Here is a 21,507-nt window from a genome sequence, read left to right on the forward strand (position 1 = left end):
ACAAAACTAAAATGCGACAGAGAATTTGTATTACACTTAGAAAATACGTTTCGTTGCTTCGATCAAATGTAATTACTTTTTTAGTGCTTTTCTCTATTTCATTTTCGTTCTGAAGTGGGAGCACTCAGCAGCATAACTGTAGGTTTTCAAATACTCGATGAAGGTAGAAGACGTGTTCTTGCCTAATAAACATTGAAAACAGGAACAGAGAGAGAGAAAAAAAAAAACCCAGCTCCTGTGGATTCAGTTGTATGGATGTCTTTGCTTGTCGTGACAAGCCCATGTCAATACCCACTCCTTTCTTGTTCGTGCGATCGCTTGCCTGCGGTCTGTTTGCTAATATGTTTGTCTGCCTGTCTGTTTGCCATCCAGCTTACCTACCTGTCTGTCCATCTGTCGAAAATCTATCTACACATACAGAATCGTAGTTCTTAAACGCTTGCCCCTTCTCCTTCCCCTCCCCCCACAACACACCCACCCCTATCGAACCCACTCCCCCTCCTACTCCCCATCCCCTCCCTCTCTCCCCCACTTACTCTCGATCCTTGTCCTCGATCCTCGCGCTGCGTCCCCAGCATTTAAGTCCAATCGAAACAATAGCGAAACCCGCAGCCGCTAAAGTGAGAGAGCAGCACAGTAAATATTATGACAGGTTTCTTTTTTTTCTTTTTTTTAATTTTAAGTTTTTTATTTTTCTCTGTTCTCCTCTACAAGTCCGATATGCAGTGGACGCTGTATGGCTTGGTGTGAGAAGGTCCGGAGAGTGTACACTGCTCTTTTTTTTTTTTTTTATCCTTTCTGTCTTTCTTTCGCGTGGGTGGTACGGATACAAATAGCTGGAAGGGCGCGGTAAGCAAACACTCGCCTTTCTGTTGGGTTGTTCCCTATAGCTTGTAATAAGCTGCAAGGGTTTCGGGTGGTTACACAAAATGCGCGTGTGTGTATGTGTGTGCGCGCACGCTTTAGTGGCGAGCACCGTGCATATCTTGTGGTTCAAAGTTCATGTCTGCGAGACTGAGATTGTGTGTTTCTAGGGAGGGCAGCTCGGGCGGAGGTCCTTTGTCCTCCAATTCCAGTTCCACCCGATGTACGCGCTTTGCACCCTGAAGATTGCTCACGCCCCTACCCGCCATCACCACCACCTCGCCCTTACTCTTGTCTGGTGCCGACAAACAAACGATGACTTTCATCCATACTTGGATCGTCATTGCTGCATCTCCTGTGGTTAAAAGTGGAACAGTCGGCATCATGATGATGATTGTTGATTGTTGATTAATTGATTGATTGATTGATTGATTGATTGATTGATGATGATTGTCCAATCTTCTATTGCCCATTCGTAATAGACATAGTGTCCTCAACACTGATACTTGCTGGGTTACGGAAGTGACGTCAGAGGCCAGAACGTTCTCACCTAAAGGGAAGCGACTGGCGACGATTCAAGGACCAAAGTTGTCGCCCATAGGGAAGACAATGGCGGTGCTGTAACCTAGCGCCCTCTACAGGCAGAGTGCTTACAGTTGGCAAGTATTTGCGTGGCAAACGCACTTAGAGCCACGAGCAGAAGGCCTAAAGAACAGACGAAGGCCAAATACAAAATAAAATAAAAAGTAGGTGAAGAGGTTCGCACTAAGCTGATGCTGTCGTCTGGTCTTGCTGCAGACTCGCTGCATCGGTGCGACGGGCCTTTGATCGTCGAGTCGTTTACTGGCGATGTTCGTTCAAGTGACAAATAAAAATCACGAGGGAAACGAGGGCCCCGTCGTTCTTTCTGTCTGACGTAGACAGGTATTTGCTTCATTTGGGCAATAAAGGGGTACTTTAAAATGGGTTTGTCTCTCTCTCTCCCCATCCCTTCTTTAAGTATGTAAAAAATTAAAGAAATCCGCATTACCTATTAATTCAGTGATAAGTTTTTTTCGCTGTTGGTCAAAACTTTTACGGGTGGATGCTGTGAGATTGCCAAAGATGGCATCTGGGCTGCTTCAGATTTTAGATATCAGGAGTTAAGCCACGTGGTTTTGGCGAGAGTCGTCAGCACCTGCATCTACCCTGGTACCCGCGACCACTCAGACTGGCTCTACGACCACCAGTGTGACTGATTGTCAGTCTATGTGAGATGAAACAAGGAAAGTACCCCACTGTTAAAAAGTCTTAAAAAATACTAAATTTCCTAACAGATAAAAATGTCTTGTTTTTTATGTCTCAGATGGCAGATTCAGCGAAGGACAAAACAAAAAACAAAAAAAAAAAAAAACAAAAAAAAAAAAAAAACGAAAACACAAAACAAAAAACAAAAAAAACCAACAACAAACACAACAACAACAACAACAACAACAACAACAACAACAACAAAGCAAACCTTCAGTCATTGCAGGAAAAAGACTCTTCGTGGCGCCAGGCTCATTCAGGTTCAAAGGACGACCGTATGCTAATACGAGGACCAAGGGCTGACATGTTATTACACCTTATCCGCTGCCTGCCCCGCCCCCTGGCGGAGAATGAAGCTGGTGGACAGGTATCCAGACAATACTTCCGGCCTGCCATGACGTTTACAGTCCCCTCACGCCCTCCGACTGTCAGGTTGTCCCTGGGTCAAGTCTTCTCGGGGTCTCCACAGTTTCTTTTTCCTCCCCAGTTGGGCGTGCAGACGAGAAATATATATTTTAGAATTTAGTTTAATTCTGGTGGTTTTTTATAGTCTTTGAAACTGCTGGCTACCCGCATCATCATCATCATGATGCTAAACGTGATGTTCCTCCTCCTCCTTCTCCTTCTCCTCATTCAGGACCCCTTTGTAAATGTGAAATAATAATAAAATTCAATGGGTTTATCTCTCTCCACCTCTAGCTAAAAGAATCACTGTGAAAAGGAGGAAGAAACAATTCATTAGCTGCAATCCTCCTGCTTCATCAGCCTCCAGGCCGCCAGACAAGCGTGTCCTCTCTCCTCCTCTCGGAGTGAACTCGCCGCAGGTGTTTGACTCCCTTCCGTCCCTCCTCCGTCGGGGGCTGGGAGGGTGGCAGTCGTGGACGGGGACGAGTGGGGGGCCGACGGATCAGTTGGCGGGTTGGACAATGAAACACGTACGTGGAGCGCTTACAAATTAATCGGGTGTTTGCTCGCTCGGATTAAGGAGCTCAAAATGGGCTCTCCGTGCATTGGAGTTCTTGTTTTACCAGGTGAAAGTAGGATTGGGAGGTACCGGAGCGACTGCGCTGCCGCGAGGCCCGGCACTACCTTCGCCGGCACGTGTATGTCGTCTGCCGGGGGTGCAGTCAAACGGGTAGAAAGTTGGGGTGGGGAGAGAGTTTTCTGGCCCTCGTCTTACCCTCGTCTTCCTTCACCCGCACACATCCATCTACCCGCGTCCCCAGTCCATGACCAGGGCTCTGCTGCTGACCTTAGCAGTAGCAATAAGGTTTAGACTGTAGACAAATGCTGACCTTAGCATAGACAAAGGTTGACCTTAGCACAGACAAATGCTGGCTTTGCTAACGGCTGCGTATTTTCAAGAGCTTGGCTTCTTCTGTAGAAGGGAGTAGAAGACGAACCATTTCGCCCAGTCACCTGCAAGGAGGGTCGGGTCCCCTGGAGCATCTGCTCGTCAAGCGACACAAGCTAGTGTGGTTTGGTCACGTGGTTGGACACGCCCACACCGAAGACGGTTCTCCAGGGTTAGGGGTTCTACCCCGAAACAAGCAAAAGAAAAGCTTGGTGACTAACTTGAAGGAGAGGACTGGTTGTCCACCGGAGGACCTTCTTTCGCGGGGGCATGACCGGTGCCGCTGGCCTCACTTTACCAACGCTGTGTCCTGTCATCTTTCCTCTGTGACTGGTACCTGGGGTAGCAGAGGATGAGAAGAAGAATGGATTTTCACATTTGCATTTACCTCAGCTATTTCTTGGTCAGTTTGCATGAACAAATTACTGTCCGATCGACGAGGCTTAACCGTGTGGACGTTGTCCCGCTTCCATATTTTTGCTATTGTTGTTTTGGGTTTTGTTGTTATTGTTGGTGTCGCGTTCCTTTTCTTAGAAGACGACTGTCTCTACCTGATTGAGGCTAACCAAGGCCAAGGGTTGGTAGCACAGCTAATCTGAATCACAATCACATCTACACAATACATCACCTCGCTCAAGTTTCCTCCAGGAACAGACAACTGCCGCGAACAGAAGCCGTAAAGAACGCACGACTGCAGGTCGCTTTTCTTTGTCCTTCTGCCCTTCGCTTCGGGTGACTGAAAATATCAGTTATGAACGTCTATTCTGTAACCGTTACAATATTAAGGTGTTCGCGTATTCTGTAAATATTTAGTATTTATAATATACTTCTATTCGAAAAGTGTAAAATATTTCTTAAATAAATTAAAATATACATACATCTGTTCTAAAACTGTTAAAATATTAATAATATATTTCTTTTTGATGAGTTTTAGTGTGTTAAATTATGTATAAATTTATCTGTCCAAAGAATAAATATATAAAAATAATAGTCTTAATTTATATGAGATATTTAGGGACCCTTGAAGAACTCGTCCAACACTCAGATGCTCTGTTGTAGAGGTACGTGCTCTCTACGTCATCACCACGGTGTGGTTAAAAAACGGTGTGGTTACGTCACGCGGCTCTTTGTCGGTCGTAACTGCTTTCACGAACTTTCTTTTTACAGTTTGGTCGACGACATTCGCTGCTGATTACGTGTAGGGTACACACCCTGCACACCCTACCCCACCCGAACCCATCCACACTACCTGTTCGCCTATCTCGCTATAATGGAGGAACCTGGGCGGCTCGTGGAACCAGAGAGGATCCTCGTTGGTGGAACCCAATCCATTCCACTGTTACCGACAACCTCACTTACCTTCCTTTTTTTCTCGGTTCGTTTTTCGTTCACTTCCTCTCATGCGTGTCGGCTCATCGTGATTTTAACGGTGATGACAAAGAAAGTGATGACTGACTTTTACACATCGTCGTGTATGTAAACATAATAGGTAGCTACAGGTAAAGGAGACGGTACGCTGGGTGGCTGGGTGGGAGAGATCGCTTGCTCCAGGTGTGCAGTCAAGCGTGTCCTACATCCAGCCAAGTAAGTTACTCCAGATAGCTATCTGCTACGTGGCACTTTTTTTTTCTTAACGACAGCCACGAAACGTGAAAGAGGTCTGACAGTTGCTGATGGAAAGACGATAAGTGGGGACATAAAGGTTGTGTGCGTGTGTGTGTGAGAGTGTGTGTGAGTGTGTGTGTGTGGATTTTGTATTTACATTATGCGTGGGTGTCTGTGTATTTGTTATTACGTAGTTCGGAGGATGAGTGGTCGTGTATTATTTTACTGGATTGTCTACCGTGCATGTCCTCCATAATATTTAGCTACAGTTGCGGACCAACAGACACCAACAGACTGTCCTACGTCACAGGCCACGTTATGTAAACCGTCAAGGACCACACACCAGGTTTCTGTCCTCTACAGAGCTCCTACCCGCACAGCTTTCAACGCGGGGTGGCGGGTCGGGTGGCTTGACGTGACCATGGCATCTCGGGAGACGATCTTTCCATCCAGACACCTGTTGCAGCCAGCAAATGTACCTGATGACGTCAGTGATGATCAGTTGAGGGTTGATGGTACTACACCACACTCACCACCCTTTCTTTTGTTTCTATTAAAGGTCGTGAGTTTGTGTGTTTATTTCGGTTGATTGATTTCATTTATTGAATGAATTTTGGGGCTGATTGATTAATTTTCTTTCTTTCCTTTCTTGGAGGTTGTGATTAGCAACTCTGTCCTCCTGGATTCTATAAAGATACGTCGTAGGGAGGGTCACAATAAATAGATACATAAATTCTCGCGATCAGAGGGATTCATGTGAGTTCATCCGTGACATTTCCCTTTCACTGGCATGTTTTTGCCTTTTCTACATCAAAAGCGCATCATCGTCGTCGTCGTCGTCGTCGTCGTCGTCGTTTTTATCATCGTCAACATCGCTGTTGGTGCTACTGTTGTTCTTTCACTCTGCCTGTTTTTGTGTTTCTTTTACAATCTACATTTTTGGAAAGTAATTTTATCAGTTTTGTAATGTCTATTTTTTAAACTTACTTTCTTTCCAGTTTTCCCTCATCCTTTTTATTTCTACTTCTTTTGTTTTCTTGTTTTGTTGTTGTTTGTTGTAGCTGTTCATGCATTTACCCCTCTTTGTCTCCTCGTGTATTAGGTGGGCGGGTGGTTATCTGGTCGACCTGCTTCACCATCTCCCCACTCTTCTTCCCCACCCCCAGCCGTACTACTCGTCCCTCCATCCCTCCTTCATTCTTTGATTTTTTTTTTCTTGCAGCTGTTTTCATATGTCGGCTGGCGGTGTCGAGTACGGACATCGTTTTACATAATATTTACCGTAAATATTGAAATTGTTACGCCTGATGCCCTACGATACCATCAGAGAAGCAGCCTAAAAAAAAAAAAAAAAAAAAAAAGAAAAATAATAAAAATGAAGAAATAACTTAAGTTCAGGTATCAAATCGGATCACGAAGACTTGCCGTATGGCGGACTTCAACAAGTGGCATTCTGTCATCAATGACATGTTATGTCACAGCATCTGTCAGAAGAATGTCGTCAGATGAGGATGACAGCGATGTGATGCAACTAACAGCGCCCCCTAGGTGCCGCCACTGGATGGAGGCTCCAGCTAGGTTTTCACCACGGTTTTCCTGGATCGCCTCCCCTCTCGTCTGCTCCACCCCACCAGGATCCTTTTCAGGGGAGACAAGCGGTAGGACGGGGAGATAACCACGGGCGAGTCACTCTTTTGTGCTGGCTTGTGATTCGCCGACGCCAGAAGATAGAGGGCACCCGGGGTGGTGTGAGCCCTGCCAGTCGGACCTCCTGTAGCTGATGCTGACGTCCCTGGGTAATTGAAAAAATCACTTGTTCCACCTCTTTCTCTCTCTTTCTCTTCTTCTCTCGTTCTATTTGACCAAACAATAATGGCGAATGGTGATATGTCATTTATCTGCTGACTGGTTGCTTGCCTGGCTTTAAATACTTAAATGTTGTTGTAACTGATCATGTACCCCTTGTCAAAGGGCATTTGTCCGAGCACAATGAAAAGTTGAAGTCTCTCCATTTTTTTTTTCTTCTGTTCGTCATGCACCCGTTCGTGTGTGTGTGCAAGCGAGTAACACAACCCTGTTCGCTATTACGATGTTTAATGAACAGCTGTGAACCGTGACCATCCACAACTCTATTACTTTCTGCACTTTCACCTATCCTTTTTCTTTCTTTCTCTCCATGACAGGCAGCATCGACACCACATCAATTTAACTTTGTCAGCAAATGCCGAAAGATTAACTGGAATTAAAAATACAAAAACCTTTTTTACATCAAATACACAATCAAGCTTCACAATTATTCTAATTACATACATGCATTTCTAATCAAGGCATTGCCTTATCGGTAAGTCTAGTGACTAGTGTCACTAAATCCTAAACAGAGAAAAGCAAAGTTTATTAAAAAAAAAAAAAAAAATCCAGGATTCCCGCATCACATCAGCCTCCTCTTGAGACAACTCGAAACCAGACTCGTGTAGAAAGTTTTCATCTTACTACAAGCTGCAATCATATCAACGTATCTTATTACCAACAAAATCTTTTGTGTTTCCATCAGAGTTTGTTTTGTGTTTTTAATTGAAGGATTTTCGATCCCTCGTAAGGGGGAAGAAACTATATCAAGAAACTTTGTGGTGGGACGTTCATAATCATACCCAACGGTAACCAGAGAGCATTCCCCGAGCGCTTTCATTAACACTATTTACATAAACATCTGCCGCTGCGGTCCCCCCGAGGACGGAGGAGAGCCGTGGAGCTGGGGACGAGGCAGGGCCAACCACTTGGCGCACACAGCTATCAGTTTACAGTGCCGCCAGCGGGTGTAAGCCGGGTAAGTCTCGTGATTAATCCGGAGGATCTGTCGCCGTTTGACTACACTCTACCCAGTGTCAAGCCGCCACCAGGGCTTTCTCAGTCCCCCCCGGACACAGCAACCTGGCGAACTCGTACTGACACCAACTCTCCGGGATCCACCTTCCCATCCACCCTCCCACATCCATCCACTCACCCCCAAAAAAATTCAGTTAAAAGGGTTATCAAGACAGATTACGCTTCACTTCACTAGAAACTCCCCCCACCTTCCATCCTCCATTTTTTTTTTGTCCAGTTGTTATTATTTTTTTTTAATCGCCAAATTGAAGTGACAAGTAGTTCACAAACAAAACTGACTTTTTCTGCATGAAGGGATGGTAACTACAGGGGGAGCGGATCTGGTTTCATCGGCGGGAAGCTGAGGAAAGACCGAGGGTCTGGGTTTGGGGTTTTTTTCCCCCCCTAGCGGCATTGTCGCGGAGTTTGAACCGCTTTTGAAGAAATAATTTCACGAACAAGCTATCCGAATCGAGGACTTCATCGACGTTGCTTATCTAATTACACATCGGCGCCGACCACAGACGCGTTCATGCATGCGCATCAGCCACATTCTCGGTACAATGAACATGGCCATGAACGCCGCCTGGTGGCGGGAGTCTTAGATAAGTGTTCTCCCCTTGATGCTCGACGTTCTTTTCTTTTCTGCCTTTTTTTTTTTCTTTCTTTCTTTCTTTCGATTGTCAGAACTTCTCTGCATGTTTGTCGTGTGGAGTGTAAGATGTGACTTGGCGATACAATTTCTTTGTTAGAGGAAATGGAGAACTTGGTCTCCAGATTGCGGATTGGGTGTCGATGTAATTAAAGCTGTACAGACATGAGGTGTGTGTGTGTGTGTGAGGGTGCGCGTGCGTGTCAGAACGTTTGTTTCACACAACAGTAGTTGTTGAATATGTTTTAGGAAAACAATACGACAAACCCTCACATATCTATCTCACATAGAGGAAGACCTCGTCCAAGTCCTACTTTACAGACGTAAAACATGGAATCTGATTGTCTATATCTAGAAGAGAATCCAGGTATTCGAGAACAAGTCCTTGGGAAGTCGACGCAGCGATGTCCAAATGAAGAACTGGTCTACAATCGGGAAGGAGTGGACCGTAATTTTTTTTTTTTTTTTTTTTTTTGCAGCCAGGGGAGAACACTCCCAATATAATGTGACATCATCTGAAGCAAAGATTTCATTTTGTTGTCGAAGACATTAGTTTGCCAATAAACCATCGTGGAAAGAGAATGTTATAAAAGCATGTTGCACTTACAATTGTAAGTAAGACTGCAATGTCGGTCTCTGCTAGTCATCACAGTGTCTGCTTCCTTTTGGTTCCTGACCTCATTCCCTGACCTATTTCTCTATTTCATCAATCATTCTAAATGTTCGTCTGTTCGTCTGTCCATCTACTTAGCACTAAGTTGTGAACCATACATTGTGCTGACATTACTACAGGTGGTACATGTTTTGCTGATGCCCTGAAGACATCAGGAGAGATAACATAAGAAAAGATAACACGAGTCAACAACATGATAAAAGACAGAAAAATAAAATATGAAAGGCAGAAAAAAATGTGAGAAAGAATAAAACATGGATAGATAGATCAAGACAACAAAACAAGCATAACAAAAAAACCAGTAAACTAAGCAAAGTATTGCACCTGCACTCAGTTCAATCTCCTGGTTTTTAAGGCAAGAAAACAACGACACCAACATCAACAACAACCACCACTACGGGCACGACAATGACCGTAGGAAACAAACTGGTTGTCGTTAACTGCTTCCTTAAGCCCTCGTCACAGAGACACGTGATGTGCGCAGCTTAACGACTTACAACCTCTGTCCTTACCCAGGATTGCATCCCCTGCAAGTTCACTCAGCGGGAAAACGAGCAAAGTTACCTGAACACCACGATTACCTGTCTCCAAAAAAAAAAAAAAAAAAAAAAATTAAGAATCCTCCATATTTTTTTTTTTAGCTTCCCTACTTTTTTATTTTCTGAGATCGAGGTTGTGTAGTGTTTGACAAAAAGCATGAATGGGTGTGGGATGTCGAGGCACCCGGTGAGAATGGAAGGGTGGGGTGAGGTGGGAGTGGGTGGATGTATCGACAGTGGAGGAGAGGGGGAGGTGTATGAGGATGGGCAGCAAGGTTAGGACACTGCTGGTTTCATTTCGGTTTGCGCTGAGGAGACTGTCGAGACATTCTTGAAAGAAAGAAAAAAAGAAAGAAGAAGAGATGTGCAGCGGACAAATTCATTGGAGTGACGATCAAACTGCGCGGCTGTCGGCTCGGTCAGCTGGTCCGTTTGAACAGGTGGCCCGGCCAAACAGATTGTCACAGCTCTCTCTCTCCTGCACCCCAGTCCCCCAGCCTCCCCACCCCCAGAGGATGCCTTGCCGCTCCCTTGCACCCACACTCTGGCAGATGGGGAGGGTTGCGGGGGGTGATCGGAGAAGGGAGGTAAGAACGAGGGACGCAGAGCGAGCGGCTTACAGTCGGCAAACAGACAGGGGCGCTAACTTGCTAACGTGCCTTCCTTTCCTTGCTTCCCCATCCGTCCACCAACACCCCCGCGCCCCCACTACGACAGTCGGGGAGCGAGAGAGAAAGAGAAAAAAAAATAAAGTGTTAAGTGAAGAAAAATGGAAAGAAAACATAAACTATTCCCAGGTAAATTTTGTTGTTGGACACACTTCCCTACAACATCAAAAATATTTGACCAAGACAAATTCATTCCACATCGAGACGGAGGAACTGAGAGAGAGAGAGAGGGAACGAGGTAGTGAAAGGATTGGGAAAAGCAAAACAGGGAAGGGGAGAAGTAGATACATATATTAGGGGATAGGGGTTGGAATAGAGGGAGAGAGAAACAGATGAGTCGGTGTCGCTATCTGGGGAAAAAAATAATTTAAAATGAAAGCTGCGCTGGTGATGGTGTCGGAGTCGTTGAACGATCGAGTCATGGTGAGACTGGTCATCTACAGAAACTTCGGTGGCTTCCATCCTGGACGTGTATAGGATGTGTCTGTCTGCCAAGACCAACTTATCCTCTTGCGAAGTTCTCCGCTGTTAGTCTTGGCGAGCCCAAACAAAGAATGTGACTTAACCGGAAGCTTTGTAGTCTCCTGCCTCGTTTTAGTAGTTAACTGAAAAAAATCATCTGCCAGCAGTCCAGTAATACAAGTTCGTGCTTCCATCGAACTGTGGAGAAGGTGGCCAGGGCATGGAAGCCAGCCAGGTGGGTGTTAGTGGGGCGAAGAATGTATATGTCGTGGAGGGAGGATGGCAGAAAGATTGGGATGGAGGGTGAGAAGTGGCAGAAGCGCATTCCAGAGAGCAGGACGCACGCACTGGCACGCTTGCCAACCCGCCCCCTGTTCATGCAGGTAGTCGTGAAGTTTGCTCGCAGTCAAGGCTACTCCTATACCTCTCTCCTCCCGCGAGAAGTGCAGGTGAGAGGCGGGTCACTGCAGGCGACTCAGGGAGGACACATTCCGTGGAAACATCGGGTCGCACAGGTGGTCACGACGCGACATCCGGGGTCGTGCGCCTCGCGCTGGTCTTCCAACTGCGTGTCTATGATGGCTTCTCGTGTAGGTCCTAAAAAATAGGGTCTTCGGGTGGTCCATAACGGCTGTTGTGTTTGTCCACGAACTGCATGTCTTTGATGGCTTCTTTAAACGTGTCCTGTTGTCCTCCCGACACTCTGTAACATTCCGGTCAACTCATAAACCGAGGATTGCTCGTGCTGAAACTTGGAAACTTCTGATTTTGGTCCAGTAAGTGTCCTCTTGTGGGGCCAAAATACTTGTTAGTCCACAAATTGTGTGTCAGACTTTCTTTGAAACTTCTTGAGCTGGTCCACAAATGGGTTTTGGTCCATAGATCTTGTGTCAGCCTATGATTGTGTCCACGTGCTTGCTTCTTGAAACTTTTTGTATCGTTCTCAGGATTGTCCTCTCTCGGTCCCTAATCCGACTTGAGCTAGTCGACGAACTGTGCATCTAAGATTCCTTTACTAAACTTCTCGTTCTGCTCCAGAAACACCTTTTGTTGGTCCATAATACTTCTTGTGATCGCCGACAAACAGAGGGGCTCACAAATTGTGTTTTCTTTTTCTTTAGACTGTTCGGGGTTTCTCTTCTTCAAAAATAAGATTTCTTGTAAGCCCACAAATGTGTCTGATATTTCTTGACACTTCTTTTGTTGGCAACATCCACAAAAGTCATCAGTGATGAATTACTGCAACATCTGTGTGCTGTGGCGGCTAAGCACCATTTAACACTCTTCAAAGAAATGCGATATGTTTTATACACGATGTTTAAAAAAAGAAATGAGTTTGACATTTATTTGAAGTGAAAGCATTTTTTATTTCGTAAGTTATTGCAAAAAAAAAAAAAAATAAATAAATAAAAAAATTGCGAAGAGTTGTTTACATTTATGTCCAGTAGTTCAGAACGGCTGTAAACAGTAAAGAGAGTTACAGGACTTGCTGTAAACAAAACCATTCCGTTTCAATGTTTATTGTTTACATGCTTCTTTATAAGTTAAATCACAGTGGGGCGCCCACTAGCTTGTCACCACTGCAGTGAGCGGCTCAGGGTTCGGATCTCGTGTCGGGGACACTCTCTGTATGTGACACTTGTTTGCAGGGCTGGGAGTCAGGTTTTTTCCCTCTGGGTCTTCCGGTTTCCTCCCCATCCCTCTATCCCCATAGTGCGAAATCGCCGCTAGGTGGAAGCATTTTCCTAGTAAATAAAGCAAGCAGCCAACCAAATATCACATTGATATTATGCACGTGTTACTATAGACCGCTTTGAACTTGCCCTCAGATGTGGGAAAAGGTTGTACAGAATTAAGCAAATTAAAAAATATTATTTACATTTGGCTGAGCGAGACCGGGTTAACAACCAAGCAAACCTACAAAAGTAAGGACACGAGATATAAAATCAGAGAATGCATGCATGCATGAAGTGTAATGGCGGAATCAATAATGAAGGCGTTTGTCCGGACATACACCAGCGACATCTTCCTTGAAATAACAACGCCGACCCTCCCGAGAGGAGGTTGGGTAAGCAATATAAAAAGGCAGGAACAATAACCAGCGGATGCAAGTTAAGTGGGGTGTGGGGTGCAGGGTGTGAGGTTTGGGGTGTTGGGGAGAGATGCCGGGTACAAATGTCGCCTGAAGATGGCGCACACATCACTAAGAAGCACTTATGTCCAAGTGGTTTGTTAATTATTGTTTCATCGCTAGCACCAGAGTCCACGCCAAGCACGAGCCCGGAGACAATTCCTCGGCCACGTGAGAGGCACGTGCGGTGGTCGCCAGCGACAGGTGCCAAGGTGTGAACACGGGCGACGTGCACGACCATTGTGACAGCTGTTCATGTCTTAAAAGTATCAATGGCGGAGAAGCCTCGAGACTGAACAAGTCCTTCCGTGTTAAAGCGGGTTTCTGGGTGGATTTTTCGCCACCCGATGATACTGTGCGCCATGCCGCGTGCTACCCGACTCCACTTCTTCGAGATCTTCTAGTAACACCCGGTTATGTTATGAACACGGGATGTGAACAGAGACAAATAGATATCTCATCGCACGCACACACACACACACACAGACACACAGCTTATGAGAATCTGTTGAAGTGTGTATCAACCACACACACACACTACTCCTCATGTTACTGCCAGGTAAGGATTAATTGTTACCTGGCTCCTCTTTCACCCACCTGTCAATTGTTTCTTACACTGATCATGACCACAGCTTTATTATTAATGACAGATTGTCTCAAGGGTCCTCACTGTAGCAAGATTAATTGGTTGAAAAACGAGGTCAAGTACTCGAGGTGTGTGGTGAACAGGTTTGTTCAAAAGGTGTTTTTTTTTTTTGTTCTTCTGTTGTTGTTGTTGTTTTTGTTTTTTGTTTTTTGTTTTTTGGGGTTTTTTTTGGTGTGTGTTGTTCTTTGTCAGCTTAAGATGACAACAAATGGTCAATGTTAAATAATTATAATAATAAACAAACGTATTTATTGAGTTGATTTAAAGTATTTAGTGTCGCCAAAAATCACCAAGTTCAAGGATGAGGCTAGTAGAGGTGTGATGCATCAAGAAGTATACAGTTATTGTAAAGTGTAAACAAGTAAACATCGTTAAATCGATAAAATTGATAATGAGATACAGGCTTGGTAAAAATCTTCGTCTGTCTTCTCGAAACAAAGTTAATGTCGTACACGCACACACCAATGAAAATTTAAAGAGAGTTAAGTGGAGAAAAAGTTTTTTTTAAAGTTTGATAGACATGTTTATTAGATAGGAAAAATAGTCTTAACATGGCTTTTGTAATTAAAATTTAAAAAAATCCACAAAGCTATAACCTTCAACTTGTCACACCACTCAGTTAAGCTTCCACCTTGCAAACCGTGTCTTAAGGTGACAGCCATCAAGCTTGAAGTAACAGGCATCTTTATTAGAATGCAATCATTAGAGGAGAAAAAAACGAATAAATACACTTAGTCTCAAAAACATGGGCTTAGAAAGTTATTTACAGAAAAAAATGAAAGTTAATTTTCCTGTCATTATTTCCTCCTCCCACACCCGCCTTGTCCAATGAAAAAAAAAAAGGAAAGAAAGAGATAGAGTGAAGGTAAAAAGCGACCACCAAACGGTCTTAACCAGTTTAGCCAAGCGGCGCGGTTGTAATCGCGGCTTTAGCGACATGGAGAGAGAGAAGGAAAAAAAAAAAAAAGAAGAATGTGTTAGAGGATTATAATTGTGGAGCCGCCGGGTTCGGAACGCAGCACTGTTATAAAATTAGAGGAAAAAGTCGTATTTTTATTTTAGGAAATTTTGAAGGAAATTCTGAGACTGCGTCTGTAGTTGTCGTGAGGCTGTGGTTATTGGAAAACTGTGATACCTTGTGACGTGGTGGTTGTTGTTATACATGTACCCCACTGTGTGATATAACGGTCAGGCTGTTGGTAGTTTGGGCCCCCCTCTTCCTCCTTGGCGTCTTGGGAGAGAGGGGAGGCCTCCCCTCTCTCCCAAGACGCCAAGGAGGAAGAGGAGGAGGAGGATGGTGTGTGTGTGAGAGAGTGAGAGAGAGAGGAAGGTTCATTCTCCCAGTGCTATTTTCTTCTTCCACATCTTCCAGAAATTTAAATGAAAACAACTCTCTCTCTCTCATACACACACCTACATACACACACATAAACTCTCCCTAAGGAGTATGAGTTCTCAGACCTCAGCTTCATCCACTTTGCAAACAAGATGATGAAAGCTGCAGCTGTCACCAGATTCATTTTAGTTTTATGGTCAGTATAACCTACACCTGGCCAGCATAAAATCTCCCTTCATGCTTTCTTTCTCACCTGTGCCTTCACGTGCACTCTACACATCGATGAAACATTTTTTACACACCTTTTTTTTTTAAGACTCGGGACATGGTCTGGTCTCGAGTTTATCTCATATCTGCTTTTGAGAAAGTCGAAAAAGACCGATGAAAACTGTGTGATACCATTTACGCAAGTCAGTCAAAGTGTTTTTATTTTTCGGATTGAATGAAGAAAGTAAAGAAAGCGAAGGTGCAGAAAGAAATGATAAGAATGTAGTGAAGACACACCTGTAAAATAAATAAACTAACCAATATACTATAAAAATAAATAACAAAGAAAGGTGGGGAAAACAGATGGGATTTTAAATTGCATTGATGTCTTTTTTTTCTATTTTCGGCCTATCTGTATGTTAGTGCTTTAAACTGTTATTTATGTTTCTTTGGTTTGGTTTTGTCAAACTCTTTGAGCCTCGTACTTCAGGTGAACTGCTATTTCTAAATCCACTTTGTTTGCATGTCAAGGATGTAGGTCCAGTGCAGTGTAGTTGTCGAAACTCTGATCTTATTCCTAATTAAGATTGCATGCAGGGATAATCTACTTAGAGGTATTTAATGGGAATAACTTTAACCTTTATGGTAAGTGTTTTTTTTTTTTAAAATTAATCATATCCTGCACTATTTAAACCTAACGAAACCTGTGACTCGTCAGTGTGACCTTTTGACACTGATTCAGCTGACGACGCACAACGGCACCTCCCTCGCTCTCCCCCTCCTCCCCCCTTACATCTCAGTCCTCACCCACCTCACTGCCGCGGAGCCACTCGATTAATTCGCAGTGGTATCGCATGGCCCACCCCGGGTTAAAGATGACAGCACCTGATTAAATGCCTGCAAGGTTCCTTGTCGGGGTGTTATTCCCACAATCTGAGGACAAGCCACCCGACTTGTAGACAACAAGCATCGTGGACCAAGAAGAAACCAGTTAGTCCTGACTGCTAGCTTGAAGTGGTCGAGCACACGGGTGGCCACCCTTCGCTGCGCAGGTTTTTTTTTTTTTTTTTTTTAATAAAAATGGGTGGTGTGCTGTGTCCGTGAGTAGGTTCATATTTCTCTCTGTATGATACCTTTTCGGGTGGCCACTATCAACCCATCTATTTTCTCCGTCCGTACGTCTATCCAGCTGTCTGTCTGTCCATCCATCCATTCAACTATTATCGATGACTAGAGCAGAGCGTTGATGTTAAAGGTTTACTACAGAGCATTATTTTTAATGACAGGGTTGACTCCAAAAATACTATTTTCTCCCCACCCAGCGCAACAAAAAAAGCCAATACCCTTTTCTTCCATGCTGCAGATAAAAGTATACAAACATTACTTTGGGTAGAAAGGAATCACAAAAGGCATCATTTGATGGTGACAGGTGGGACGGTAATTAAACGTTCCCGTGGACAATCCCGACATCACGAGTTTGACTTTTCTCTCTGCTGGTGTTTGTACACAGGAAGTTCACCACGTTTGGAGAAAAAGTTTTAAAAGATAGCAACGGTCGTATTCTAACCGTCTTTGGGGAAGAAAAATGTTAAGACCTCGATTTATGTGTGGCCACCTCCTCTCCCTCGCTGTCTTACCTAATTCAACCCTCGACTGGGAAGCTTGCTGCACGACAGAGATATCGAACCGGGTGCCTCTCAGTTCGGGTGCCAGCGTTTTAACTATTAGTCCCTCGACTGGTACCTGTCTTTGGGGGGAGCACATGAATAGACGCTGGCAGCAGCCACCCAGGTCTGTTTTGTCCTGTAGGTTCTGTACAAGACGACCAGTCCAGTCTTTAACCTTCGCAAGTCAGTTCTTCCTCTGGCCATAGTCTCTTTAGACTGTCGGGTGTGAGACAAGATGGTGTTCTGATGTTCCGAGTGTTCAGCTGTTCAATTGTTGTGCAATTCTAGTATGTGACACAAAGCTGACATTCCACACACAAATTTTAATAATGGTTAATAATGCGAGGACGAATCAGGGTAGCCTGTGTGGGTCTGGAGGACATGTTTGGATCCTGTAGCTAATGATTTTCGAGGTCCGAGCAGGTAGAAGTTGCAGCAAGAAGACTTCTTTGGCAAGAGATTTGAATGTAGTGTTGTCAGCAGACTCCACCCGCTCCAATGTCTTGCCACTGACCACCCCATACCATTGTAACACTTTGTACTGACGGACACCTGGACACTGGAGAGGACAAGAAAAAAGGTAATGACTAACTCCACACTCTCTGACTAGACTTTATTCACTGTTACTCCTCGAGGAGCATAGGGCGGCACTCCCTGACTATAAATAAGCTGAATGTTGCAAAAGATTGCATTTCGGTAATGAAATCCTTTAACTGCTCATCGAGAATATCTGTCGGCTATCTCGTCGATGTATGCTTGATATTTTCATTGATTCTCCTGTCCTCTTTTTTTCTGATTTACATTGAGGAATTCATTTTAATATTTATTCATGCACCCACTAAAAATCCAACATTATTATTTTTTTTAAATTTATCGAGTTTGATTTGAGTGACTGAGAGACAAACTGCCTGAAAAAAAGGGTATAGAACCAAAGGGAAACACACGCGTGCGAAAACTATTAGCATGAAAACTAAAAACCTGAGCAGATTGCATTGAACTAAATTCACCCATTAGCACTTGCAGACAATCTCTTAAGAACATCGGCGATTGTAGGAAAATTAAAATTATGGATATGAACAGTCGTCCCATGTGACTACCTTCTTCAATAAATTATTGTGTTAACTCGTGTAGGAGACTGTAGCTTTCCTTTGTGGTAACGTTCGAGCAGCTTCCCCGGATGCAGTGAGTGGAAAGGTATAAAGAGAAAGAAGGAACGTGATACAGGCAGAAGGTCTACTTGCCAACCGGAAGTACTTTCACACTTCCTTTATCACAGAGTTGGAAGGGAACTGCAAGCGAGGACTGAACCTGATACCTGTATGCTCTACCCCTCATTTGCTGATAATTCAATTCCCAATTTTTTTTAAACTGAAAGACGATTTTTAACAGAAGTTTCATACACACACACACACAAAATTCAAAAACACTGGCACGAAAGCCAACACCTAACAACAAATACTCCCACACCTGTTTTCGGTCGAGTCAGCTGATAGCCCACCCGAGGTGGAGGCACGTGACCCAATGTTATGGAACGATGCCGCGTTCTGTCTTTTGCCCGCTGGTCGGTGAAAGTGTGTGCGGTTATCCGACCCTGTGTTGTCTTGTTTGGAATTAATTCTGGATTCAACGATTCCCCTCCTGCTCCCTGGCAACGAATCACAACGGTTTATTTAACGGTGAAAGCAGACCTGCCGGACTCTTTGATGTGTTTCCGCGGAGGTTTTAAGAATAAACATTTAAGTATGCAGCATCGCTGTGGTAGAGTTCCCCCGGCTATCCTCCCTTGCTGTCATAACCAGAGGTTTTCAGAGCAACCAGTTAGCCATCAGCGAAATGCTTTTCGCTAGCACATTCTCTAATTACATCATAACAAGAATGATTAATCATGAAACAGGAGCCATTTCTGCCGCCATTCTAGCAGGCGTGTTTATTTGTATTCGACTTTGTTCTATGCCATCCTACACCGGGAGGGGGACGACTGTGGAATGAATTATCATTTTATGAAATAACGTTACAAGAAAAAGCAGGAATATAATAGGAAACACTCAGCTGAAACAAACTTACAATAAAACGATCATCACAAAGGAGGAATGGACTTCGTGCGTCGGCAAAGATAATTGTCTTGGAAAATCCACACCTTGTCCCCAGGGGTGCTGTTCGGGTGAAGCCAGGAGATGGCCACCAGAAAGTCCTTTGGGAGCCATGAGGTCTTCGTAACATGCCTTCCATCCGGCTTCGGGGATCTGAGATCTCGTGAGAACTGACGAGAGCAGAAGAGATGAGAAGCCAGAGGTTTGAAGTACAGTACAGCAGCACTCGGATGACTGTGCATGTCAGTGAACCACGCTCACGATGTTCAGATGTTGTTGACATCTGTGTGGTTGGCTGTGAACATCCCTGCGCCCGCCCACACGCAGTCATCAGATGCCCCTCGTGTCTGAACCTTGCAAGAACGATGAGCTGATCGTTCAGGTTAACCCCTTCAGTCTCAGCTGCCTTTGTTTTATTTTTTCAGGTTACCTATCAAACCAAGAAGGACTATCAAGAATGAAAGGGTTATAATGCAGACCCACAACAGGTGATGGACAGCTTCTTGACGGCAGGTACACGACACACACATACACAACAAATATCTTCTTCGTCTCTTTTTTTTTGCACCTGACATTTTTCGTCTTTTTAAATTTTTTTTCCACTGAGGGGAAATATCTCTTTGGCATCAATCTACATTGGCAATATGGGTTCATATGATGTCAAACACACCTGTGTGTGTTCATGCATACAAAGTCACCGTTTGTTTTTGTCACAATATTATAATTTGAGGGGTCATCACAATCTCCTCACTTTCCTGAAGAAGCGGATAGTGTCCAAGCCTGGCCCTCCCTCGTGGGAGAGCTCGAAATCCTGGTCGCCATCGTCCAGGACGTCCTGTCTCCAGTCTTTCTTGTCAAAACAAGTTTTCCCTCAGACGATCCACGAGTGGTTAAGCCTGACTCCCGCACAACTTCCACTGACTTTAGTTCAAGCTCATCATTATAACGGGGGAGGGGTCAGGGGACTCCATGATGCTCTAGAAGGGTCTCTGGCCGCAGCGCCGTACGGCCCCAAGTCGCAGGGATGGTCGAAAGCCCCGGGTTGAACTCCGACCCCTGATGACGCTGAGGTCTGCAGGTGGCCGGCGTTGGCGCTGGTGACGGATGATGCTGTGGAGACGGACAACGAGTAGGGGTTAGCACTGGAGCGCAGGTAGGGCATGGCGCAGCTCTGGCTGGTGTTGGCCAGGTTGCCCACCGCCGACGACATCCACATGTGGCTCGGGTACTGGCTGCCCACGGACTGACCCATGCCCACTCCACCTCCAGGGCCCCCTGCCAGCAGACCCTGGGCCCCGGCCACACCCGACATGTTGGCCCAGTTGTCGGGTAGGTTCAGCATCGACAGGTTGGCGCTCATGTCCCGGGAGAAGTTACCGGCTGCAACACAAAATCAAAACAAAGTCTGGTGAGTGCATTGGTAAACAGAAAAAGTAAAACTATGGCAACAGCTGACGTGCAAAACTAAAGTCGTGTTAATGGTCTAGCTGGGTTAGAAAGTTTACTATTTAGGTAATATTCAGGGCAATAATCATGTAATAAATAGTTGAAATCAATGACATTTTAAATGTTGACATTAAAGTCTGTCAGTATTTTTGCCCTTTGACACAAATAATTTTTTTGGGTAAGTGTTAACGTTGTTGTGTGTTTTGCAGATGGTGGTGTTACTTTAGTTGTTGTTCAGACCGAAAGGTAGGAGATTGCACAGGTGGGAAAAAAATAGATAAAGCGGAAACGATGGCGGGAAAATCCCGCAACCAGAGTTACGCAGCCTGGTTGCAACTGTTGCAGATTTGCTGCATTAAGGCGACGAGGGCAGCTGAGAGGAGCGAGCTGAGACACGTCCCGTGTCATGTGACGACATCCTCCGGTTTCCTCTTTCCTACTCCGCTCCAGCTCGCTCCCTCCATCGCCCTCCGTGTGTATGTGTGTGTAGGTAAGTGACAGACAGACAGACAGACAGACAGGATGATGAGAGGATGATTTGAACTTCAGTGGACATCCTTCGGCATGAAGTTACTGGCGCCGCTTTTTTTTCATTCAAACGCACGCACGCACGCACGCACGAACACACACACACACACACACACACACACACACACACACACACACACACACACACACACACACACACACACACACACACACACACACACACACACACACACACACACACACACACACACACACACACACACACACACACACAGAAGGGGAGGCGACCTTTGGAACCCGCGCTGACTATGACAAAGTCACGGTGGCCAGTGTCCACTTACAGGTTAAGGACGTGACTTTCGCCCCCGACCAGCGCCCGGAGGGACCGAGGCCGTCACGGCGAGCCCACACCTGTGCCTGACGGGGCGGAGGGCTCGAGACGTCTCGGCCAGCCTCACGTTGCATTTGAGAGGGGGATGGGGAGCATGTAAGCGAAGGGAGGGGTGGAGGGCACGAGAGGTCAATCTTC

General features: G+C 45.1%; 1 protein-coding gene across 2 annotated transcripts in view; it reads right to left on the reverse strand.

Moving 5' to 3' along the window:
• Positions 1 to 18,849: 18,849 nt before the first annotated feature.
• The window catches only part of LOC112566409 (brachyury protein-like), a 44,540-nt gene continuing 41,882 nt past the window's right edge, over positions 18,850 to 21,507 (reverse strand). For both annotated transcript variants that reach the window (XM_025242582.1, XM_025242583.1), the window contains exon 7: positions 18,850 to 20,423. In XM_025242582.1, coding sequence (XP_025098367.1) covers positions 19,984 to 20,423 — 440 coding nt within the window. In that variant the 3' untranslated portion in view covers positions 18,850 to 19,983. The remainder of the gene's footprint in view (positions 20,424 to 21,507) is intronic.

This window comes from Pomacea canaliculata, linkage group LG6, assembly GCF_003073045.1.
Source record: "Pomacea canaliculata isolate SZHN2017 linkage group LG6, ASM307304v1, whole genome shotgun sequence".
Lineage (NCBI taxonomy): Eukaryota > Metazoa > Mollusca > Gastropoda > Architaenioglossa > Ampullariidae > Pomacea > Pomacea canaliculata.